The sequence below is a fragment of the Diabrotica virgifera genome, chromosome 2 (assembly GCF_917563875.1).
Source record: "Diabrotica virgifera virgifera chromosome 2, PGI_DIABVI_V3a".
Taxonomy (NCBI): Eukaryota; Metazoa; Arthropoda; class Insecta; order Coleoptera; family Chrysomelidae; genus Diabrotica; species Diabrotica virgifera.
In genome coordinates, this window is record NC_065444.1 from 108,414,598 (window position 1) to 108,442,472 (window position 27,875).

Below are 27,875 nucleotides of genomic sequence, written 5' to 3' on the forward strand. Positions count from 1 at the left end.
TTTCACTTTAGGTTTTGACTTAATTTGTTTGAAAATAAGTCGTGACGCATGGGAAAAGTTAGAGCGGACGGACTATACATGCAAAAGAGTGTATATTTCAAAAATCTTACACCCATTGTAAGGAAATGGGTGAGTCAGAAAGTTTGACAAAAAAAGCGAATATTTCGCGAAATGAACGTCAGATCGAAAAAATAAAAAATACGTCTTTATTTTTCAAAAATCTTTCGAATGGTACTAAACATGACCCCCCAAGGATAGCGGTGGGGTTAAATTTAAAATTTTAAATACAAACCCCGCGCTATTTCGCAAAATGAACATCAGATCGAAAAACTGCAAAATACACTTCCAAAATGTTTTTGGAAAATCTATCGAATGGTACCAAACATGACCCCCCACGGAGGTGGGGTGGGGGGTTACTTTAAAGTCTTAAATGAGACACCCAAATTTTTATTACAGATTTGGATTCTTTACGTAAAAATAAGCAACTTCTATTCGAGACATTTTTTCGAATTATGGATAGATGGCGCTATAATCGGAAAAACGATTGTTGGAAATGGAAAATTAAATTAAAAAATGGAAAGCACCCCTTAAAATGGAAAATTTTACTTAAATTTTTTTGATTTTAGGACCTAATAATCACAACCTAATAGGTCATGGTGATTCTTTTCGAATCCTGAAAAATAATAAGCATTTTTGAAAAATTTAAACGCAGAATGAAAGATTACATTATTACCGAGGGCCGAAGGTCTCTTAGAATAAATAAAAAGTTTTTTTTGAATGAGATATTTGAAATTAAAAATCACACTAAATTCTCTTTTTTTCACCTCTGTAGCTTATTAAAATAAACATTATAGAAGGTTTCAGGGACTTTCGACCCTGGATTATAACGTAACATTTCATTCTGCGTTTAAATTTTTTTCAAAAATACTTATTAGTTTTATCAGTATTCGAAAAAATGAATGCATTTAAATAGCATTGAAGCCGAAAGTTTACGCCTATCCCCTTAAGGTAAAATAAATCCCATATTATTTGTTATTATTTTTATTACAAATTTTGTTAGATTTTATTGTTAATGTACACCTATATCGAACAGATCAGATCTTAAATATACAGATTATTGAAAGCAGATCTTAAGAAAAACTTCATTAGGAAAATAAAATGAGTAAAATGTACGAATCGTTCAGAGTTTTAGTAAGGGTATGTTTAGTAGTAATAGTTTAATAGTAAACTATTCAAATAAAACCCAAGATAGGTCTTGTTATTGGATGGATAAATTCATAAAAATGGTCTTAAAGACAGACAATTTTTTCACAGCTATTCTATAAACTTATAATATATTAACAAAGATTCGAAGAGTGGGACAGAATCACTTAATAGCGATTACTCTATGAATCTTCTTAATAATTATGTAAACCATTTGTGAATAGAAGAGTGACTAAACTCTTTGATTTTCATGTAACATTTACCAATTTTTACTATCCTAAGTAAGAAATAAAAATATGGCAACGATCAGTCTTTTCAAAATGAGTTGTTTATTTTTCCCACGTACAATAATCTTCTCTTGTGGCTGCAATATATTCGTCAACTAGGTCTTGGACCACCTCTCTGCTACAATCTAATTCATCCAAATTGTCTTTAAACATATCCTCTTTGCGAAACTGGTCCAGAAATGCCTCTCTCTTTCTGAGTTTATCATACTGGGTTAGAGCCCGATCAAATAGCTAAAAATCATAATTTAAAAATATACATATTTGTCAAATATATAATTCTATACAAAAAACAAGAAAGGAGATAAAGAATTTCGAAACTATAGAGGCATATCGCTTATTAGTACAGCATATAAAGTTCTATCAATTATCTTGCTAAAGAGGCTAACCCCGTATTCTGAAGATATTCTAGGCGACTACCAATGCGGCTTTCGTGCTGGAAGGTCAACAGTAGATCAAATATTTACGATCAGACAAAAAAACTGGGAATTCAACCGAGATATACACCAAACTTTCGTAGATTTTCAGCAAGTATACGATTCGATAAAAAGAAGCAGGCTATGTCTAGCGATTCTAGAAATGGGAATAACAAGAAAATTAGTGGAGCTAAGGCAAATGTGCGTGACAGATTCATATGCACAGGTATGAATACGAAACAGAACATGGACGCCATTTAGTACAACATCAGGACTTAGATAAGGAGACCCCCTATCACCGTTGCTACTCAATTTGGCCTTAGAATAAACAATAAGTAAAATATCATCTGAGCTGACAGGGCGATTTGCGAATCGAGTGTTATTAAAATCCAAGTGTTATTAATACTCCGGTCAACTTACACATGTTACAAAAATTACTATCAAGCTGAAAATTGACAGGATTGTTCAAAATATCATTATAAATGAAATTTAAAAAGTCCTCATACATCCGACCCGAGCTAAAAAATTTACGCGGGGTCAAAGTTCACCAAATATAGTTTTTAGCGATTTTCGGCGAAACGGTAAGTTTTATCATAAAATTAGTTCTAACAAAAAATGTAGATTAGATAATTATCTATGAAAAATGTCTTATTACCTTTTTTCCTAAGAGCCACCGTTTTTGAGATACAACTATTCAAAAAGTTGTAATCGTCATAATATTCGCACACGTTTCTCGTTTCCACACCACCTTTGACGTAGTGTACTTAGCGCGTTTTTTAACGTGGTTTCCCCAGTAGGCCCATTTTACGGATCTGTTATGATTATGTTTAATTTGAAGCTATTGAATAATTGATATTGGCAAGGGTTAAAAATGATAAAAGTTATAAAAAGCGGTATAAATTAAAAAAAAAGGGAAATTTATCCAACTGGTTCATAATTTTCTAATACTTCTGCTACCTCTTCTCCTTGTTCTTCTTCTTCTTGTTCATCCTGGGTGCAAGTAAATTGCCCCAATCATGACACATCGCATGGTTCCTCGATAGAATCAAATGAATCCTCAATTGTTGGTGATTCAACATTGGAGCACGACCGGTTGTGACAATTAGTGCATGCTACCGAACAAAATAGTCAAACTTTTTTGCAGCCACATTTAGCGCTACATCCCTTTTTACAGTTGCAAAAAAATTGTATTCAGGAGTTTTTCCGGCGCAGGTGAGAGTAAAGTTTGAATAGGTTCTAATGAACTGTCGAGTAATTTCCATCCCCAGTCTTCTGGATCTAGTTGATAACCAAGCCACACTTGAACTTGGTAATATACCCGAAACAGATGTTTATAAGCAGCCGCTGAGGTTGGAGGAAGACAAGATATAGTCTGTTCGCTAAACTCTGACGCAACTTTCTAGATATTTTAGTCGGTAATTTTGCCAATTTTAGTAAAATTGGCAAAAAATAATTACTAAATAGTTAATAATCACTAAATAGTTAGTAATTTTGACAATTTTTGTAAAATTGGCAAAAAACAAAAAAATTATCGACTAAAATATCTAGCCAGTTTAGCGAACCGACTATAACTGCACTTGTTTTTTATTTCGAGTATTTTTAAAGAAACATGCATATTGAAATTTATCTAAGCACTTAGTTTTTTTAGGCGCTCCATACATAGAGAGAAGAAAGCTAATTCCGTTAGAAATAACTTCTTGTGGAGTTGAATTAGTTTTTTAAAACTTCAGCACAATCAAGTAATAACACGTATTTTCACTCCGGAGTAGTACTCAAGACTAATTACCTAATACCTCGAGGGTGTCATCTACCTGAAGGATTTCGCCACCCAGGAAGATAACGATGTAATTTGCATAATAGTAAATAAATTAAATTTGCATAAAGTTTATTTTATATTGAAATGTTTATTAGTACTTAGCAATAAACATTTTGCCTAAAAAGTTGGCTTTCATTATTATGTTCAAACCCTTCTGAGAAAAGAATAGGTAGGGTGATTAGATTAGCCGACGTACCGATAGAACGTGTTTATTCCGATAAAACTCATCTTTACAAATTGAATAAGACGCATAAGTAAGAAGAATTATTATAAGTTAATACTTTGTCATATCAATTTACTATTTTTGTTGGGAATAAGCCGTAAAATTGAAATAATAATTCTTATTATTTTCGCGTTACATTAACTTTGTAAAGATTTTTTTGTTGGCACTGTAATACATACAATAAAGCTTATACATTGCATCCCTCGGTAGACCGCAAGCTGTATAGTAGAAACATTATCATATATTTATAATATCTTATATTATTATGTGTAATTAAGCTAAGTTGACCGATAGAATATTATGTTGACTTGTTTTACAGCTTCAGTGATGTACTAATACATATTATGACGATTAGAACTCTTCCAACTCTTTGAATCGTTGTATCTCAAAAACGTTGGCTCTTACGAAAAAAAAGTATTAGGATATTTTTTATAGATAATTATCTAATCTACATTTTTTGTTAGAACTAATTTTATGATAAAACTTACCGTTTCGCTGAAAATCGCTAAAAACCATATTTGGTGACCTTTGACCCCGCGTAAATTTTTTAGCTCGGGTCGGATTTATGAGGACTTTTTAAATTTCATTTATAATGATATTTTGAACAATCCTGCCAATTTTCAGCTTGATGGTAATTATTGTAACCTCACTCTCATTTTTGAGTCTAACTAGACCGGTCTATAATGACCACAACCACATAGAAAAAGAGATCTAAACAAGGATAGCTGCGGGGAATAGAACATTATACTCCTTATCACCATTATTAAGATCTAAGCTGATGAAAAGAAAATCTAAATTAAGATTATATGTTAATCATTCGCCCATTTGTCTAGTCTAGATGCAGTCGGTCATTCTACAAGAGACGTAAGAGAGGTGTTTTCGGAATTCGAGGAAGAAACAAGTACTCTGGGCCTTCGAGCAAATGAATAGAAGACGAAATACATGCTCGTAACCAAAAATCCAAGTGTTATTAATGACCACAACTTCGAAGTGGTAAAAGAGTTTAAATATCTGGGGCTGTAATCACGGACGACAACCACATAAAAGAAGAGGTCTCAGCAAGGATAGCTGCGGGGAATAGAGCATTATACTCCCTATCATCATTATTAAGATCTACGCTGCTAAAAAGACAATCTGAATTAAGACTGTACATGTTAATTATTCGCCCATTTAAAATATGTGGAAGAGAAATATTTATTCTACATTAGCGGGAATTAAATAAGCTGCTGGTATTTGAAAGAAAAATTCTCAGAATGATATTTGGCCCTCAAAGGGATGAATTGACAGGAGAGTGGAGAAGGTGCTGCAATGCTGAATTGGTGACTCTTTATGGAACTGAAAACATCGTCAGACATATAAAAGGTAACCGGAGCTAAGCTGCTGAAAAGAAAATCTAAATTCGGCCAGTTTTTAAATATGGAAGCGAAACAGTTTCCTGATGTGCCTATCTGTGACGAATGTTGGCGATCATCATGGCAATCTTCACTTTATCTGCAGCAACGCAGAAAAGCTGCACATATGTTGTTTTGGACCAGGTTCTGAGGTTCTTTAACCAGGATGTTCTTCTTCTTCCTGGCTCTCGCTTTAAAAATTTTTTTCCTTGCAGGATGGCTTGTAGGAGTGCATATCTGGATTCATTTCGCATAATGTGTCCAAAGTATTCCAACTTTAGAGATTTGATGGTGGTTGGTATTTTACCTCTCGGCACTTCCCCATTCTTCTAATGATCTCCTCATTTGTGAAACGATCAGTCCATGGGATTTTAAGAATCCTCCGATATAGCCACATCTCACATGCTTCCAATTTTCGGCACATATCTTCAAGGTCCAGGATTCAACATCATAAAAAAGGACAGAGAAGACGTAGCATCTCAGCATTCTTACACTAATATCAAAAGAAAGGTCGTGGCTCTTGAAAAAGGCCCCCATCGGTTAAAGGTTGATGTAGCTTTTCCGATGCGCGCTCTTATCTCTTGGTTGTTGGTCCATTCTTCATTGATTATGGTGTCGAGGTAGTTGCAGTGCCCCACTCTTTCTACAGGGGTTTGGTTGATGTAGAGTTGACCTTCTGTTATCTTTTTCTTGCTAATGACCATAAGCTTTGTCTGCTTTACGTTTATATTGAGTCCATATTGTTGACTGTAATAGCCGATTTTGTTCATGAGGACTTGTAGGTCTTATAGGTTGTCCGCAAATACTATGGTGTCATCTGCATACCTAATGTTATTTAGCCGGTACCCGTTTAGTAGAATACCTTTTTTAGTTTCGTGCAAAGCTTCGATGAATATTCTTTCAGAGTAAAGATTGAAAATTAGGGGGAACAAAATGCAGCCTTGCCTCACTCCACGGATGATTTTCACATTCGGTGTGTTCACCGTCAACTCTGAGGTTTGCAGTCTGATTCCTGTAAAGGTTTCTAATTATTTTCAGATCTTGGTTGTTAATTCCGGCTTCTTTTAGTATTTGCATCATCTTGGCGTGCTTTACTCGATCAAACGTTTTCTCGTAATCAACCAGACATGCGTATGTGTACGTCGCGCAATTGACGTCTCTGCATCTCTGGAATGATATTTGTATTGAAAACGAAGCCCCTCTCGTACCAACAGCATTTATGAACCCGAATTGGTTGGGCGAAATTTGGCTTTCACGTAGCTTGTAAATTCTCTTATGGATTACCTTTACGAACAATTTTAGGAGATGACTCATCAGGCTTATCGTACTGTATTCTTCGCATTTTTTGGCTCCTTGTTTTTTTGGAAGTGCAATAAACTGAGACTTCAGCCATTCTGTTGGTATTTCTCCAGAGTTGTATATGTTGTTGAACATCTTTGTGATTTTTGCTATTAATTCGTTGTCCATCAGTTTGAGTAGTTATGCTATCTTTCAGTAGGAGGACCTGCTACTTTGCCATCCTTTAGCTGTGTTATTGCAGAATAAACTTCCTGCTGTAATATTCTTTGTCCATGATTTACCTCTTCTTCTAACTCAAAGGTTGTTAAATAAGCTGCTGGTATTTGAAAGGAAGGTACTAAGAATGATATTTGGCCCTCAAAGAGATGAAGTGACAGAAGAGTAGAGAATGCGCCGTAATGCTGAATTGGTGACTGAATTTGGTACTGAAAACATCGTCAGATATATAAAAGCTAACCAGATAAGATGAGCAGGTCATGTGGTAAGGTCAGAGGAAGATAGAGTGTTAAAGACAGTATTTTTTGAGAGACCAGACGGCAGATGATCAGTAGGCCGTCCCAGAAAAAGATGGAAGGAGGATGTTGAAGTCGATTTATCTAGGATTGGGATATAACAATGGGAAATGGAAACGCAATGTGGAAGATAGAGGGCTATAGTGGATGCGGCGAAGATTCACCCCGAGTTGTAAAGCCAGTCAAGAAGAAGAAGACAAAAAAAACGGAACACCTTGGTGCTCAGATTAAAGAAAACGAAGTACAAGACGGAGATGCACTTCTTTAGCTAATTCCGAAAGATATTGTCAAGTTTTGTCCGACTGTTTGTTAGATGTGACAGCTCAGCAATTTAATCAATGATATCAAGATAAATACGACACTAGGAAGTATGTTTTGGAGTTTGCAAACACCAGAATTTTCTACAACTCATCTACAACTCGTCTGTTACTCGCTCTGCTCGTAATATCAGACTCGTTCGATAAAGAGTCACTCTACCGACTTGGTACATAAATAACTATTATTTTAACGTTTATTATTTTTGGACTAAGATTAAAAATTATGGTTTTGTAATAACAAAACATAATCGCGCAAGAGCTACAGGTTTAGATGTTGTGAGTGTGGAAAAGCGTCCATCCTGCACTCTGAAAATTTCAGAAAGTGGTAGACTCGCTCAAATGAAGCAGTTAAAACCATATTTAAGACTTTTTTAATAATTTAAAAAACAGGACGGTGTACTGGAGATACATATTAATAACTAGACCGAATATTAGCCAAAAGGTTCATGTAAAAATATCAGAATATGCTTACTGAACTAATATTTGTGTGATTGGCCAACATAAGCCCTGACACTCTATGTGCTGTCTGTATATATGGTGACTTCCTCGATAGAGCTACTTGAATACTAGCCGGTCCCCAGGGGATGAATTGGGCTAATTTTCTCTCCCTAATTCTTTGTAAAGATTTGTGAACTTGTGTGGGATCTACTTCTCCCTAAAATTACATAAAAATGGTAATGATTTATGTAAATTCTAGAAAAAAATCATATATGATTAAATTAATATGGGGATGATGAAAATAATATACAGGGTGTTTGGTAACGAATGGGCCATAGCTTAACCTTAGATTCCTGAGCATAAAATAGTCGATTTAATTTACTTATTTTAGTACTAAAGTTGATAATAACCGAAATACAGGGTGTCAAAGTTAAACTTTTATTTTATTTATTCTTGAATATTTCCTGAGAGGCATGGGATAACATTACGAAATTTGGTTAGATAGGGTTTTTTTGGGACGAGAAATCTAAATTCCCCACCAAAAATGATGTATGACCCAGAGGGCGCCACACACGTCTTTCAGCGCTCGTTTAATACGTTTATTTATTTTATTCCCACTCTACATACTTTTTGAATCAAAACTTTTATTCTCTTAATATGTTTACTTAAAAAAGATATACTACATTCATCTCGCTAAACTCAACCGTTTTCGAAATAAACGCATTTTAGCTCATGCGATGCAAGACAATTTTTTGCATATCATTGTAGTTCATCATCATCATCATCAATGGTGCTACAGCCCTATGAAAGAGCCTCGACCTTCCCAAGTCTATTACGCCAGTCAGTCCTATCCATTGCCAACCGTTGCCAGTTTGCTGCGCCTATTTTTCTCCCATCCTCATCTACACCATCCTTCCATCTAAGTTTTGGCCTACCCCTATTTCTACTTCCCACAGGTTGTGACATAAGGATTCTTCTAGGAGGGTTGTTATGCTGTGATCTTGCTAGATGTCCTGCCCATCTTAGTCTTCCTATTCTTATAAGAGATACTACGTCTTTACCACCAAATATATGTTTATATCTGTGGTATACCTCGTAGTTGTACCTCCTCCTCCAAATACCATTTTCACAGATGCCACCGAATATGTCTCTCAGGATCCTTCATTCAGATATAAGCAGAAGGTTTTCATCTGCCTTGGAGATGGTTCATGTCTCCGATCCATATGTCAACACTGGTTGTATAAGGGTTTTGTATATGGTTATTTTTGTTTTTTGGCTTAAGTTTCTGCTTCTCATATGTCTACTCAGTCCAAAATAGCATTTGTTCGCTAGGATTATCCTTCGCTTGATTTCTTCCGTCATGACGTTCTCCTTGATGATCAGGGAGCCTAAGTATGTGAATTTGTCCAACACTTCAAAGGTAGAGTTATCAACAGAGAATTGGTGATCAGGGAGCCTAAGTATGTGAATTTGTCCACCACTTCAAAGGTAGAGTTATCAACAGAGAATTGGTGACCGATGTTTCTGGCTCTATTGTTGGGTGTTGATGCTATCATCTTAGTTTTTTCCTCGTTTACTTTCAGGCCCACATTTTTTGAGGCATTTGAGAAGGTGGTATACATTTCTTCTATCATTGTAGTTACACCCGAAAAATAAACTTGAAAATAGTAATTGTGCAAGTTCTCATATTTATGTCATTGCATAAAATGCGTTTATCTCGAAAACGGTTGAGTTTAGCGAGATGAACGTAGTATTCCTTTTTTTAAGTAAAAATAATAGAGGAATAAAAGTTTTGATTTAAAAACTATATAGAGTGGGGGATAAAAAAATTGAACGTATTAAATGAGCGCGTAAAAGACGTACGTGGCGCTCTCTGGATAATACATAATCTTGGTGGCGAATTTAGATTTCTCGCCCCAAAAAACCCCCGCTTATTATTGTTATCCCATGCCTGTCAGGAAATATTCAAGAGTAAATAAAATAAAAGTTTAACTTTGACATCCTTTATTTCGGTTATTATCAACTTTCGTACTAAAATAAGTTAGCTTAAATCGATCTATTTTAAGCTCAGGAATCTAACGTTAAGCTATGGCCCATTCGTTACCTAAAACCCTGTTTATGTCGTAGGCAAGTATGAAATGCAGGCATTCTTGCAAAAGCCTAGTCATTTTCATAATGACTAGGCAGTTTATATGTTTTCATTTTTACGAAATGACTTCACACACTTTTAGGCATTTGCAAAACTGCTGGAAAGGATAATTTAATTTTAAAACAGTGTTGCAATTTAGGCACAGGTCATATATAAGTTTGGGTTATGTTTTTTAATTTTGTTATTGTTTTATAATCTTATTTTATCATTTAAGCAAATTAGTGCAATGAACTCGTCGTATAGCTTTTCCAGTAAGTTCAGTGAAATAATGGTTCAAGTCCAAAATATTTAATTAAGTTCCTTAATTAATTAAGTTAATATTTTTATAATATTTTCACTGGGTGTAATAATTTCATAGCATTAATTATTTAAATTTAATAAATTTTATAAACATAATCTAAATTGCAACAATGTTTCAAAATAAAATTACCGTTTGACAAAATTATATTGTAAAAACGTTCACGTTGCCGGTGGTTTTGCAAATGCCTAAAAGTGTGAAGTCATTTTGTAAAAATGAAAACGTTATACAAACTGCCTAGTCATTACGAAAATGACTAGGCTTTTGCAAGAATGCCTGCATTTCATACTTGCCTACGACATATATACTATATTATACTAAGTATATAATAATATACAGTGCGCTGGAATAAGTGTAACCCCCCATTTTAACTCACTTATTTTTAGCATATAAGCAAAACGGTCGGACAGGTCGATTTTTAAAATAATCATAGTATATAATAGCATCAATTTTTCGAATTTTACGCGATCCCTCTTCAGGTGAGTCATAACTTTGATTTTTCTTTAATGGGAAAGTACATCATGTGACACCTCATTTAAAAGTTTTTGAAATACTGATTACAAAAATGTATAATACTTGGGCAAAATTTCGGTCAAATGCTTTTTAAAAGCATTAATTTTTTTCGAATCCTGAGAAAACTAATGAGTATTTTTGAAAGATTTAAACGCATAACGAAAGACTACATTATTACCTAGGGCCGAAAGTCCCTTAGAATAAACAAAACGTTTCTTTTGAATAATATATTTGAAATTAAAAATCATACTAAATTTTCTCTTCGTTTTCACCTCTGCAATTTATTAAAATAAACATTATAAAAGTTTTTAGGGACTTTCGGCCTCGGTAATAATGTCTTCCATAATCTTCCATTCTGCGTTTAAATTTTTTAAAAATTCTTATTAGTTTTCTCAGGTTTCAAAAAAATGAATGCATTTAAAAAGCATTGGAGCGAAATTTTGCGCAAGTAGGTATACATTTTTGTAATCAGTATTTCAAAAGCATTTAAATGAGGTGTCACATGATGTACTTTCCCATTCAAAAAATCAAAGTTATGACTGTCACCTGAAGAGGGATCGCGCAAACTTCGAAACATTGATGCTTTAATATACTATGATTATTTTAAAAATCGACCTGTCCAAGCGTTTTGCTTATGTGCTAAAAATAAATAAGTTAATATGGGGGGGGGGCAACACTTATTCCAGCGCACTATATATACTACATGTATATACTTAAAGAGAGAGTAACCAAAGCAAAAAAATTGTCCAAATCAAAACTAATAAAATACTAGTTAGTGCAGTCAATGAAGAGCTAATTCATCAATTTACTTGATATTTTCACAGTCAGTACGAAGTAGTTCCAGAGACAAAGTCTACCCTATCTCCAAATATACTTTTATCTTGGGGATGGCTCCCGCCCCTTCTTGGAGTTATTCGTGATTAAAAATTTGGACGATTTTTACTGTGTTTACTTTGAACTTGACTGCTAAGAAAAAAGTGTACGAAAGGCTTTTGTAGCTTATGAGAAAACAAAAAGATTTTTTAAGAAATCTTCTAGTTGCAATACAAAGCGAGATATGGTAGGTGAAAGGAGACTTTTTTGTGAATGCTCAAATCCGCGCATTCAGAAAAATGATAGATTTTACAGATTAATGCTGACAACACTTTTTGTAGTTGACCAAAAAAGACCTTTAAAATGAGCACTGTTCGTATCCACCAGAATTTAAATACATCTATTCCTTCCCGTTTAAAATGCATGGTTTTTGAAAAAAAAAACTACGATCTAATCATAGACCGCATTTTTAAATTTTCTTAAAAATCTGCCTTTTTTCAGTGCAATTCAAAAAAGATAACGATACGAAAAAAAGATTTAATAAAAGAGGAAGGTTTTTTTTTAACAAAAAAACGAGTATCACCTTTCTTGCACCCCCTAACCCATTAACTTAAAGATTTTGATTTTATGTGATCAATGTAGTTTTACAGCTCTTCACATTTCCTTTAAAAGGTCTTTAAATGGATACGGTATATTCAAAATGAACGGAGTTTTGTAAAAAAAAAACAAACGTCATTTTTCAATTTTGGAGCATGTACAAATTCTAGAGCAGATGCGAATGAGATCTCCCTACCTGTATAATATTTAATATCGATATAAAACAATGCTGGGAATGTCTATCTTGGGCTGTGGACACCATCATATTTTTAGGTTGTAATAATCTTCTCATTACATCTAGTACAGTAGTTTTCCTGACATTTGCTTCATCATTATCTGTAGATAGTGGCGTGTAACCCGTCATTAGGAAATGAAGACGTGGTGTTGGAATTAACGGGCCAAGTAATTCTGTCAGATCATTGTTCATATAAGAAGGATATCTAAAAAAAAGAAATACTGGCTTAGGAATAGACTGTTATGAAAACGATACAATGTTTTTCTGGTTTTAGGATAATCACACATCATGATGGTTATAGTTATATAAATTTGAAACAATTGTACAAAGTTATCACAAATGTGTTTACCATTTTTCTATATGATTTTTTAGTGCTTAAATAATATTTATTCTTGTGAGTTACATTTCTTACTGCCTGAGATGTGACTCCTCCCATCTGTCCATAATATTTACTTTACTAATATAAAGCTTTCTTAGTGTTCCATTTAAACATTAAAACATTTTAAACCTATTTGAATAAACAATTCCAATGAAAATGTAATAGAATAATAATGGCAGCTTATAATAGGTTTGTTCCAACCGACACATATAGGGTGACCGGAAAGCAAAGATATTATACACATATATTAGGCAAGGTCCGAAAAATAGCGTAACGCGGAGCAGTTCGGGTCGGTGGTCTATTTTTCTCTCTCTACCGGCGCTTAGCTTTCTCTCTCTAGCATATGATGGCCGCCGCCTCTGTGTTTGTGTCGTTCCATTACTCCCACCTCTTGGTACAGTTGAGTCCGGGAATCTTTACCCGTGCGTCATCATTTAAAGCATACGAAATAAGTCGATGATAAGTCGGAAATTGCTGTTGCGTTTAGTAAACTTCAATTTCCGACTTATCATCGACTTATTTCGTATGCTTTAAATGCTGACGCACGGGTAAAGATTCCCGGACTCAACTGTAGATACGCTCACACTCGCACGACAGACAAAGATAGCTAAACCACCGTACTTGATATTGGCGTTACACCCCGATGAATTGAGTGGCATATAACTAGCCTGGTCTATTGTTAACATGTCTCTGCCGGAAAGTCCGGTTATACTAAAAATAATAAAGTTTCAACACCGCGCCAACCTTTGTTGGCGTTCCGGCGCATGCGCATCATCAAGAGCATCTGTAGGGTCACGCAGGCAGACAAAATAGTTGCGATTGAATCGTAATGGTGAACACAAGTGAGTATACAATTGAAGAGCGTTTGGTCGCTGCAGTGTGGATACACGAACGTCGTCATAACAATAAACAATAGCCGACATTATGAATGATTTTGTTGTTGATTTTCAAAAACCATCACCGTCCAGACCAACTTTGCTGTCGTGGGAGAAGAAGGCTTTTTATTGGGAACCGTTCTCGACGCACCAAGAAGTGGAAGACCAATCACTCGAAAATATGTGCTGGCACTGAGGATTTTATTAAACGTTCACCGATAAGGTCGATGCGGAAACGCTCTGCAAAGTTTGTTATTGCACCTCTAACAACATAGGATCACATGCGAAAGGATTAACAAGTGAAGGCGTCCTTTATTTTCAACAATATGGCGCCTCACCCCATTTTGCTGTCGCTGTTCGCAATCGCCTGAATGCAATTTTACCGGACCGATGGATTGAGCGAGGTTCTCTAATTCCTTGCCCTACAAAAAGTTCAGATTTTACAAAGCCGGACAATGTACTGTGGGGTTTCATTAAAGAGAAGATTAGAAAACGCAGATATGTTTCAAACGATGACTTGCGAAATGGAGTTCGCCAAGCTTTTACGTCAGTAACTCCGGACATGCTGGGATGGATGAGTATACGAACATGGCGCCGTATCAAGTTGTGTTGCGACAATCAGCCCTGTGATGAATCACTCACGTTAAATATAACGTAAAGTTATCCTGTAGTTAAGTTATAATTCTCGAATTGGTGTGATGTATCATATTTAACTTAACTACAGTTGAGTCCGCGAGTCTTTACCCGTGCGTCATCATTTAAAGCATACGAAATAAGTCGGAAATCTATTTCATGCAACAACTGACAGAAAGTGGCTACTGTTCCGATTACGGGTTTTATTATAAAATTTGACGTTATCAAATATATAGAATGTCAAATGTAAGTTTTGCTTCAAAATTTGTGTGCAGAATTACATCTACATTTGAAGTAGCTTAATAAATTCGTTTATTATTATTGATTAATAAATAAATAAACAATTTATAAAAAAATTCAATAGCATATTTTATTTTTGTTATTTTATTCACTTTGACGGAAATCTAAACACAATCATTTGTTTACTGTTTGAATGACGTTAGCTTTGTATGTTTTAAATATTAATTGCCAAAATATAATTATTTACCTTAAAATTTCAAAGCCCAATATAAAATTAGTTGTAAAAACAACTGTTTGTGTAATATAAAGAAACTTCAAAATGCAAAAATTCAACAAAAACCGCAAAAAATTCAACTGACTGACAGCCACAAAAGTCAACAAAGCAGAAACGTCAAACAAATTGTGCTTAAAATATGAAAACATACCGATCGTCTTTTTTTGTACCTATCTCTTTTCAATGCACTGAGTCTAGATGGTTCATAAAAATCACATGTGTGTTTACTTAATAACAAACGGCAGCTGGTTTGTCATGAGTTTCATACGTGGAAGAGAATGATGCTAGATAAAAAGTATGTGTTTTATCTCACCAGGTATTAATGACGCACGGGTAAAGACTCGCGGACTCAACTGTACTTGCGTTATTTCTTGACAGTTCTTGAGTTATCTGATATATCAACTGTCACTTTATAACGCGACGTTAAACCTCAAGTTATGAGATAACTTTGTAGTTGTGTAAGGATGTGTAAGGTTTGGTTCATTTTTTGACTTGTTTTTAGATAGAAGTCAAGTGAATATTCAACGAATAACGCTGCTTCAGGTTGTCCTAGGATTTTGTGCGGCATGTTATTAATTTAATATCAAATATAAAGCAGTACAAAATTAAAAATATAAAAAATAGACCTCATATAACAATTAAAAGCACGTAGGTAATAATAGGATTAAAACAATAATTAAAAATGAAAAGTAAAGCTAATAATTTAAGAATAGAAGGGTACGTCGTTTAATGTTATTTGAAGCAAATTTCTTATATCACAAAATTTTAGGTTTTTACTTTAGGATACTTTAGTATCAAAAGTTTGGTTGTTATAGTACGTCCACTCTAACTTTTTCCATGCACGAATTGATTCACGAACTACTTTTCATACCAGGTCTCTCTTTAACTCACAGCAATTAGTGTCGCAAAATTAAGACTGAGAGTACATATCAATATAACACATCTTGATTCAACTTATTTGAAAATGAATCGTAACGCATGGGAAAAGTTATAATGGAAGAACAATAATTGTATCAAATTGGTACAATTGTACCAACTCTGACAACGCTGCGTTTATGGTTATCTTCCCATCCTGTGCCATTTTCCGATCAATCTCTCGCACTCACCCCAACTTGTACTATTTCTACATAAGGTTCTCTTTGTTACTTCAAACTTGGTTACTCAAATGTTACTTCTCTTTTAACGTTTAAGAAATAACTCATATCATAACGGTGACGGATACGTCACACGTTACATTTACGTAAATAGTTATCCGTCATAGTTATCTTAACTTTAACGCAAACGTTAAAGATAACTTCGGTTATCCATCACAGGGCTGAATGTCAGTCATCACACTTATTATTTTTTCCCTCTGTAGTACAACAGCAATTCATTAATGTAAAGGGACTTTCCCGCCACCCTATATAACCATTCCTGTAATTGTTCTCGAACCAAGTTTTATTCGTTCTATGCGCAGACGCCAACTTGACACCGTTTCGAGAACGGTGACAACTGATCAAGTTGGAACGCTTTCTGAATTATTTGTGAGTGATTAAAAACACAGTGTGTCAAACACAGATAAATAATAACTAATTTTAACAGATAGTATTGCCGTACTATATCGTCTGTACTTTTATATTTCTTCTTCTTCTTTTTGTATAGACATGACTGTCTGTTTTTTAATGTACCTCCAGTAAGTTGCTGCTCCATCGTTTTCGTGGTCTTTCCATTGACAATTTTCCTATTTGGAAACTGTCTCTCGTCATCCTTACTACTCTAATTGTTGTCATTCGGCTTATGTGATCATTCCATTCTACTCTTCTGTTTCTTACCCAGTTATTTATGTTCTCCACCTTGCATTATATAATCAAAGGACTGTCGTCCATCGCCTACTTATGACGCAGACAGCAGTCTCAAAGGTTTACTGTCGCTACCAGGAGACCGATAGCTACAGTACACGACCAGGTCTTGGAGTTGAGCTCCAACAATCCTTGAGGAATGTACGAGAGGTCACTGTCTCTCAGTGGACAGTTAGGAGAATACTTAAGGCTGCCACTTTGACTCCCAGACAAGCTAATACAGGGCTCGAATTTGAGAAACAAGCTCGACTTCAGTCTGGCTGAGAACACGTCAATTGGGACATTGGCCAATGGTGCAGAGTTTTATTCTCTAATGAGAATCGAATGTACTTGTATACCAATGACAGAAGACCACGCGTTTGCCGGATGCGTCTTTTTTATCCTCTTTTATTATCTTCTATTTACTATATCTCTTTTCATTTAAATCATCGATTGAAAATACTGAACGTACCCTGTATATTCTTACTCTGTAAGTACAATCTTTCAATACCGTCTTTCAATACGGAACATGCCTGCTATTTCATAGTACTTGGTCGTCATTTCAAACGTCGCACTGCCATGAAAGTGACACTTCATCCCTACCCGCTGACACAAAATGAAAATGGAAGGGACAGGGAAAAATTATCTATTTAAAGAGATGAGCCCATAAGGCCTTATCTATTTCCAGACTTTCATTCTCTTGGGGTGAGTTGTGTTCTAATTATTTTTTTTTTGTAATTACATTTCTAAATCTAACGGCTTTTTCTAAAAATGTTTATATCTAACCTCCAATGTCAAAAGCATGGTTTCTGATATTTTAGTTTTAAATATATTATCTTTTAATTTTACATATATGCACGTTTAGTAATCAGAAATTTTAACTATTCTCCTCATCTAAATTACATTTAATTTATTCTTGTCATCTGCTACTCTTTGGATTAAAGAATGGCAGACTGGCACAATTTTGGTTTATCTTCTTGATTGTTGATATGTGTCTTTATCTTATAGTTTTTGGGAACAAATCAACCTTTTCTCCCTTCGGGAGCCACTTGCCTTCGTCACCGGTGATGGACACGTTAAGGCCTAGGCAGTAGGATGCATCCAGACAGCAACAACCACCATCTGTAGCAACACTCAACATCTTTCGCTGCACTGACCTGAGGCCTACCATCGAGCCCAGGTCAAGAGAAATCCACAGCAGTACCATTCAACATCAAGAAGTTACCATCAGCTACTAAAAGCCATATGTATAATCCAGAATTGTTAGTTTTTGGCAAGAATTTATCATTATTGAACAATAAACATGATTAGTTAAAAATACTGTTTTGTTTGCTTTCATTCCAAATTTTCATAGTTCATTTCTAAGATTAGGACAAGACGAACACACACCTTGAGTGACTGAGCTAAGCTGAGGGTGTAGCGATTGCTATCTTGGATGATTGAGGTAATATTTTCGAATATTATTTCAATTAGCTGGGGTAGTCCATCACTTATTTCGTTCACAGTGCTGAAATGTCGAAACATTGAGCTATGGAGGTGTTTCGTGTATGATATGGGGTAGTCTATCTTTAGAAAGAAAAAGAGAGCTTTTGTTCATGCCCGTTGGTGGTCGCGGACGGGGTTTGACAGCGGATCGTTACATTATGGATATTCTCCAAGACCACGTTGTTCCTTAGGCCGGCTAAATAGACGATGTTCATTTTAAGCATGATAACGCTCGTTGTCACACAGCCCGGATTACGAAGGATTACCTGACCGACACCAATATAATACCAATGGACTGGCCTCCATTGAGTCCGGATATGAATCCCATCGAGCATCTATGGGATGAGCTAAAACGCGCTTCGAGATCGTAATCCAGCACCATCGACAGTGGCGAAGCTAATAACTGCATTAGACGAAGAGTGGGAAGCGATTCCTCAGGAATTAGTAAGAAACTTAAGTAGGTCGCTTATTAAACCTATTAATATATCGCATGAAAAGTGTAATACAACGCAAAGGAGGAAATACCAAATATTATCTTTGATTTTTATATTAATTTACTTTTATATTCATTCAGGGTTGACAGGTTTAAACCAACATGCTTGAAACCAAGGTTTAAACCTATTGGTTTTTTAAGAAAAAACGTTTGAGCTAGTGCAGTCGAAACTTCGAAACGGGTTGGGTACAGCAAAAGCCTCTAAACTGGTGTTTTTATAAATCTGCCGCAAATAAAGAAATTGAAGATAAATAAATTATATTTTTGTATTTTCGACCGTGTGTAAATAAAAATAAAAGTTGTCTTAATAATTATTTTTTTCATTGTTTATTACTATTTTGAGTTTTTGGTAAAAACCTGGGTTATTGCCAAGCCTGTATTCATTAATGACTTTCATTCATAACATGTTTTCTCACATACAATTTTAAGTTATCTTTGTTATGTTCTTTAGTTACTAACTTAATAAATATTGGTATCATTGCAATAAAAATGACTTCTGTTGACAATATTTTACTTCTAATTTTACATGTGGATACACACTTGCCAAACAGCGTAGTCAAAAAATATTCTTTTGAGTCGATTTTTTTGTTCGCAAGTGTAGTTAAAAATCATAGTCTCATAAGACATTACAAGAAATAAAGCAATAGTACATACCTAAGCGTAGTAGTAGAGACAGACATAATGGTACTAACCAAACTATTGATCTGTGTAAATGTAGGATTCTGAATTTTCAAACGATCAGCAGCTATCCTATTAAGGGCTGTATTATCCAATACCACAACAGAATCGGCTGATTCAGTTAACCTTTTTAATGTAAGTAATGAATTGTAAGGTTGAACTACTACATCACTAAAAAAAATGAAATAGATCTATATTGATTATATGGCTGCATATATAGCTATATTCCACAGCTGCACAAAAAAATTGTAGCAGCAATTGTTAAAGAGGTAATGGGTGACTTACCATATTATTGTTATATAACAATTTAAAAATAGAATCAGACTGATACATCTTGCTAGGGTCTTTGAAAAATTAGTATATAAATGTATAAGTTAATATACAGTGTGTAAAGATTTTGTGAGTCATTTGCTTAAAGTATTTCTTCGCATAATCCATAAAGCCAGAAGAGCTAAGCGGCCAGACACAATGTGGTTTCAAGAACGGACTCGGTACACGCGAAGCAGCATTTTGATTGAATACGCTTGTACAAAACTGCATGGACCAACGAAAGGGTATAATCATCACAATCCTCAATCATGAAAAAGCGTTTGGCACCGTAAAAACCGATGCAATGATAAAAATGTTACACAATGCTAATATTGATGGGAAAGATATGAGTTTTCCAGAACCTCAATAATCTCAAGAGTTTACTGTACGAATGAGGCTGAACATATCAACGAAAACAGAAGAATTTGAAATTTTAAGAAAGGTGCGACAGGGGTGTATTTTGTCTCCTGTGCTGTTCAACCACTATGAGGAGAATCTTTTTGCAGAGAGACTTGAAGGCACGGACTGCGGTATAAAGATCAACGGTTACCCAATAAATAACATTCGTTACGCCGAAGACACTGCGATAATCACAGATAACGAACATGATATGCAGTTGATGCTAAATAAAATTAATACCGCTGTAAAAACATATGGCTTGAAGATAAATGCTGGAAAAACTAAATGAATGGAAATGCGAAAGGGCGCACTTTTAAGAGTACAACTGCAAGTAGATAATGCTCCAATCAAGCAAGTGAAAACATTCAAATACTTGGAAATGATGGTTAATGACCAATGAGGTCCCCAACAAGAAATAAAATGGCGTATCGAACAAGTAAGACAAAATTTTATTAAATTTAAACCGCTACTTTGTAACTGCAATATCTCCTTCGATATCCGTTACAGAATGGTGAAGTGCTATGTATGGTCCATATTTTTATACGGCATGGAGCTATGGACGTTGAAAATATCTTCCATTAATAAGTTGGAGGCCTTCGAAATGTGAACCTTGCGAATAATGTTCCGCATACCATGGACATATAAATCTGCTCTCTGAAAGCTCTCAGCTATAAAGCTGAGAAATCTACTCTCTGAAATGGACAGACTAAACATTACTATCATGGGGGTATGTGAAACAAGATGACCAAATACAGGGAATTTCATAGCACACGGATACGCCGTTTATTTTTCTGGAAATCAAGACCATATGCATCGAAACGGAGTAGCAATAATTATGAAACAGCATATTAGTAAATATGTGACTAACTTCATCCCAATGTCAGACAGAGTAATTTTAATACAGCTGAATGCTAAACCTGTAAATATAAATAACATCCAAGTTTATGCTCCCACTACAGATGCAGATGAGCAGAAAATAAAAGAATTCTACCATCAAATAGAAGAAGTGCTAAAAACAACAAAGAAACACGAAACAACAATAATTATGGGAGACTTTAACGCTAAAGTTGGACAAAAGATGACACAAAACATCACCGGAAAGTTCGGCTTGGGAGAGAGAAATCAAAGAGGTGAGCGTCTGATAGAATTCTGCCAAGAAAATGACTTCGTCATTACAAATACCTGGTTTCAACTTCCAGAAAGGCGTCTCTACACGTGGAAATCCCCTCAAGATGGACATCAAGGTAAAATAGTACGGAATCAAATAGACTACATCCTAATAAACCATCGATTTCGGAACAATATTAAAGATGTAAGAACTTACCCCGGCGCCGACATAAACTCAAATCATAATTTACTCTGCTCCAAAATACAAATTAAATTAAAGAAACTAACAAAGCCAACTAAGCCTAGTAAGATATATCTCGACCCCCTTAAAAACACCCAAACGCGCGAACACATAGCACAGCAGATAAATAGTAAAATGCACAGAATATCAAATATACCAAACGAAAACAGAACTATTAACGAATGTTGGTACGATATTCAAAACTCGATTTTAGAGGACGTAAGGGAATCTTTAAAAACACCTACAATGTTGGCAAAAAATGAATGGATGAACCAAGAAATTCTAGACTTGATGGAAGTTCGACGAAAATACAAAAATAGAAATATTATCAAATACCGTGAAATTAACAAACTCATAAAAAGAAAAATTAAACAGGCCAAAGAATCCTGGCTCGAGAATTCATGTAAAGAAATAGAAGAACTCCAAAAAAAGCATGACAGTTTCAACCTCCACAAGAAACTTAAATATACCTCCGGAATTAGAAAACAGAAAAATGCTCACGTACTTAAAACCGCAGACGGAAAAATTTGTGATCACGAACAACAGTGCAAAGAATGGGAGAGACACATCAGTGACCTTTTTGACGATGCTTCTCGAGAAAATGCTCCAAATGCTACCTGTGACAACCAACTAGACAGAGGTCCCAGTATACTGAAGTCAGAAGTCATAAAAGCAATACAACAAGCCAAAAACAATAAAGCACCTGGACCAGATCAAATCCCTGTTGAGCTACTTAAACTTTTGGATGAGGAAAACATTACCTACTTGACTACTTTCTTTAACAAAATTTACAACGAAGGAAAAATACCAGATGATTGGTTGGAGTCACTGTTTATAACATTACCAAAGAAAAGCAGGCCCACCAAATGCAGCGATTTTAGACTAATCAGTTTGATGAGTCACACACTTAAGATACTTTTACGTATTATACAAAACCGAGTATTCCTTCTGTGCGAAACTAGAATGGGTAATAAGCAATTTGGATTTAGAAATGGTCTAGGAACTAGAGAAGCACTATTTTGTATGCGCGTTCTATTACAAAAAAGTTGTGAATTCCGAAAGAACGTTTATGTTTGTTTCATCGACTTCGAGAAGGCATTCGACCGAGTACAACATGATACACTTTTCGATTGCCTGCAGGCAGCAGGACTTGACCACTACGATATAAGACTGCAGAAATACTTATATTACAATCAAGTAGCCTCTATCCAAATTGGAGACAGTCGTACTGAAAAACTACCGATAAAACGTGGAGTACGACAAGGTTGTGTTTTATCACCCACCCTTTTTAATCTGTACTCTGAAGAAATCTTTAGGGAGGCTTTGGATGACAGACAAGAGGGAGTAAGGCTAGGCGGAGAAGTAATCAACAATATTAGATACGCTGACGATACAGCCATTCTTGCTGAAAACTTACAAGATCTTCAGACACTACTAAATCTAGTCAGTGAAGCAAGCTATCGGAGAGGCCTTAAAATCAACATTTCAAAAACAAAGTGGATGGCAGTTGGAAAGATTAATATAGATCAAGGTCAGCTTTCTCTTGATGGAGATGAGTTAGAACGGGTAAATCATTTCAAGTACCTTGGCAGCTGGTTAAATGTAAATTGTGACTCTGATGAAGAGATAATAACTAGGATCGAAATATCACGGAAGGCTTTTATGACCTGGAAACCAGTTTTATGTAATAGAAACCTGTCGATGAATATTCGAAAGAAGGTGCTGAAATGTTATGTGTGGTCTATCCTATTGTATGGTTGTGAGACATGGACGTTAAAAACCACAATGCTAAACAAAATAGAAGCATTCGAATTGTGGTGCTATCGACGAATCCTAAAGATATCGTGGGTTTCGCACACTTCCAATGAAGATGTTCTTCAAATGATGAATTTGGAACGTCTGCTCATAAGCATCATAAAGAGGAGAAAAACAGAATACTTCGGCCATATAATTAGAGGACCTAAATACCATCTGCTTCGCCTTATAATACAAGGAAAAGTGGAGGGAAAGAGATGGATAGGTCGAAAGAAACTTTCATGGCTGCGTAATATTAGACAATGGTGTGGCTGCACAGTAGAAGAATTATTTCGCGCAGCAGCCGATAGAGAGAGATTTCAGGAAATTGTAAACATGATGGCGGCCAACGTCAATACAGACACGGCACCTAAAGAAGAAGATACCATGGACAGATAGGGTGAGAAACGAGAAAGTCTGAAGAAGAGTAATTACTGAGAGAGAATTGCTTAACTTGATCAAGGCACGGAAAAATTGGATTCCTGAGACGGGAAAATACGCAATCTCTCAACTAATCATCCAAGGAAATATTGAGGGCAAGAAAGGGGTAGGTCGCAAGCAAATGTCGTGGCTGCGAAATATAAAGAACTAGACAGGCATAAATAGCACTGTCGAACTTTTGCATGCTACAAAAGACTGATGTCTGACACTGAGATAATTTGCCAACGCACTATACGTGCACGGCACCATAAGAAAAAGAAAGATTTTATAAATTGCAGAACACAACATTGTAAGGTAAGTTAAGAAATCAATGTTGAGTAATTTATATTAATGCTATGTAACAGTCAATCTTGCATTAAAAGTTTATATTAAAATACACACAATTAAAAATATAAATTTGAAAATTGCAAAAAAAGTAAATACTTTACCTAATTTCATCTAAATTGGGGAACACACTATAGGTTTGTACCAATTTTTTGGGAAACCTATCTGATAACTTTTCCAAAATATTAGAACCCATTCCTGACCCTGTACCTCCAGCAATGGAGTGGCACAAAACAAAACCTTCTAAGCTGTCACTACCTTCAGCTTCTCTATCAATAATATCAAAAATTTCTTCATTCAGTTTCTCTCCTTGTGAGAACCCTGATGCCCAGTTATTCCCAGCCCCTCCTCCATTTTTTGATAAAAATACATTTTCCTGATTATAAAGCTTTGAGTAAGGTGAGTTTAATATTGTATTTATGACTCTGGGTTCTAAATCCAGTAATACAGCTCTGGGAATGTAGTGCTCATCATCAGCTTGGTAGAAAAATACATCTTTTCTATCAATATCTACAAAAAAAATTAATGAATGTTACATTTAAAAACAAGTATCCTGTCTTTTGACGTTACACAACTAATTTCCATTAATATTTTTGAATTGCTGATATCATCATATACCTTACAATTTTCCATTTTACTTCAGATTATTTTTAAAATACATATACTCTTAAGTATACAAACATGAAATATATAAATATAAGACGGATCCAAGATGGGAGTCGTAGATGGCTTTTCGCATTTCTCATTTGCCTTCATACAATAATTTTTATCGCCAACCGTCACTAAAGTCATTCATTATTGTACTCATTTGCGGCAGTAAAGTAACACTTTATTGTACTGAAAGAAGAATTTTACTTTACGTGCCGCGATTATTAATCAAATTAACTGAGATTGAATGTAAGTGGTCAATGGCAGTAATCGATTATTTATTTGAGGAAACTTAATTTATTTACTTTAATTATCAAAATTCATTCAAAAATCATTCTCATCAACGGTAGATTCAGCACAACTGTCAAAAGATCTTGCAAATATCCTGGAGCAGATGTGCCTTCTGACCATGTACTATTAGTGGCCGTCATAAAGATCGCTCTTTCATGCAAAAACAAGCCTGAAACTCAACAACAGATCGCATTGGATAAACTGAAAGATCCAATGATACAAGCAGAAATAAGTAATGAAATAAACACACAAATTCAAATATTGACGACAAACATTACCGAAGATCTAACACCAACATGGAATACGATTACAAGTGCTGTAACAGACATCATGAAAAGCAACTTGGGGTACAAACCAAAGAACAAGAAGCAAAAATGGATGAGAGAAGAAATACTATTACTAATGGATGAACGACGACGACACAAGAATGACCCAGATGGCAGCAATATGTATAAAAACATTAACAGGCAAATAAAAGCAAAGATAAGAACAGCAAAAAATGAATGGCTTAAGCAACAATGTATCGATCTAGAACATTTACAACAACAGCACGACGATCGGAATTTACATAAACAGCTTAAGGAGACTGCTGGAATATACAGAAAACGAAGACCAACTATTATAGTTAATCAGGATAACCAGGTAGTGCTAGGTGAAAAGAGAAAATTCATATATGGGAAAACTATATCCAGGAGCTCTTTCATGACGAAAGACCAATGAGTGAAGTTTATACAGACGACCAGCTGACTGGCCCTTCAATCACTAAAGAGGAAATAGAAAAGGCAATATTATATTCAAAAAACAATAAGGCACCTGGACCTGATGAAATCCCTTCAGAAATACTTAAACTACTAGATGAAAGGGGAATTTCAGCACTACATAAAATATTTAATTTTATTTATGAAAGTGGTTGCTCCCTACATTTATTCCCCTACCCAAAAAAGTCAATGCAAAAAGATGTGAGGATGACAGACTCATTAGCCTGATGAGTCACACTTTAAAAATATTCTTAAAAATACTACATCAAAGATTATACAAAAAATGTGAATGAGACATCAGTGATTCTCAGTTTGGGTTTAGGCAAGGTTTGGGAACAAGATAAGCAATAGTAGCAGCACAGGTGTTGGTCCAAAATTGTTACGATCAGAGGAAGGACGTATTCCTGTGCTTTTTAGACTACGAGAAAGCGTTTGATCGTGTCCAACATCACAAGTTAATGCAGATCCTCAAGAAGCTTGATATAGACCAAAAAGACATAAGATGCGTTGAAAACTTGTACTAGTATCAGGCAGCACAATTACAAATAGACAATTCTATATCCAAATCCATACATATAAGAAGGGGTGTTCGGCAGGGATGTGTGCTTTCCCCTCTTTTATTTAACATTTATTCGGAAGCCATATTTCAAGAGTCTTTGGAAGATGCAGAGATGGGAATCAAAGTGAATGGAGTATTGATCAACAACATACGATATGCTGATGATGCTGTCTTAATTTGCGACAACATAGCAGATCTTCAACAACTTGTCACTATAATCGGAGAATACAGTAAGCGAATGGGATTAGAGATTAATGCCAAAAAGACCAAATTCATGATCATCTCCAGAAACTTGGATGCATTTGAAAACTCCACCATAACACTGAATACTAAGTCCATTGAGAGAGTGAGCAAATTCAAATACCTATGAACGTGGCTTTTTGAAGACTGGGCATCGGACAGGGAAGTAAAATGTCGCACTGAGCAAGCTCGACAAGCTTTTGTAAAATTCAGGAAGGTACTGACCTGCTCAGAGTTCGACCTTACATTGAGACTAAGGTTTACTAAATGCTACGTGTGGTCGGTGCTGCTATATGGCATAGGGGCTGGACACTCAAAACGAGGGATATAAACAGATTAGAAGCCTTCGAAATGTGGCTTTATCGCCGTATCCTAAAGATACCATGGACGGCGAAAGTCACAAATGTGGATGTCCTTAAAAGAATCAACCAAGAACGTCAGCTTTTCGAAAACATCAAGAAAAGAAAAACGGCGTATTTGGGTCACATCATGCGAAACGAAAAATACCAGTTCCTTCGACTTATAATTCAGGGTAAAATTGAAGGCAAGAGAGGAATAGGACACAAGAAAATGTCCTGGCTCCGAAACATAAGGCAATGGACAGGGATTAACGACATACAATCTCTGATACACATTGCAAGAAACAGAGAGTTAATGGAAAATGTGATCGCCAACATCCATTAGTGGATTTGCATTTGAAGAAGAAGAAGAATTATCAAAAATATTATACAAAATTTACGTTATTGTTAATTAAATTTATGTCAAAAAGTGAAATTCTGTAGTATTTTGCAATTACATGCATACAGCATAAATCAAAACTTTACAGATTTAGTAATTAGGTAGGTATTCAATATTGATAATAACTATCGATTAAACATCGAAATTGGCAGTCATTCAAAAGCATTCTGTCATTACTGTCATACGAAATTTTTATTTCGTCTAAAATTAAAAAAATCTTAAATCTTTTAAATTAGGTATTAATGCAAATAAAATTTGAAATTGTGTTTTTGTTAGTAAATATATTATTATTTAAATATTTATATTTTTATAACTGCGAAAGGTTATTATTTTGCGAAATTTTTGGTATTATTTTAAGTATTACAACTAAAAATACAATTAAACTGTTTAAAATATTTTTATTTCGTTGAAATCATAATAACAGAAGTATAACTTCTTACGTGCGTACAAAGTACACACACTTTTTTTCATTAGAAGAATGTAATTAAGTAAGTGTTAATGTTTTTTATGATTGGCGATAAAATTTTGTATGCACCACGTCAGTAAAGACGCTTTATCGAATGAGTCTGATATTACGAGCAGAGGGAGCGAAGCGAGTAACAGACGAGTCACTTTACTGACTTAGTACATAAATAACTATTTAATTAT

General features: G+C 35.0%; 1 protein-coding gene across 1 annotated transcript in view; it reads right to left on the bottom strand.

The window, feature by feature from the left end:
• Window positions 1–1,025: 1,025 nt before the first annotated feature.
• Window positions 1,026–27,875, bottom strand: part of LOC114324509 (tubulin gamma-1 chain-like) — a 50,554-nt gene continuing 23,704 nt past the window's right edge. The window contains exons 3-7 of the mRNA XM_028272367.2: window positions 24,098–24,503; window positions 19,355–19,549; window positions 12,466–12,709; window positions 7,934–8,116; window positions 1,026–1,721 (exon numbers count right to left, since the gene is read on the bottom strand). Coding sequence (XP_028128168.1) covers window positions 1,533–1,721; window positions 7,934–8,116; window positions 12,466–12,709; window positions 19,355–19,549; window positions 24,098–24,503 — 1,217 coding nt within the window. The 3' untranslated portion in view covers window positions 1,026–1,532. The remainder of the gene's footprint in view (window positions 1,722–7,933; window positions 8,117–12,465; window positions 12,710–19,354; window positions 19,550–24,097; window positions 24,504–27,875) is intronic.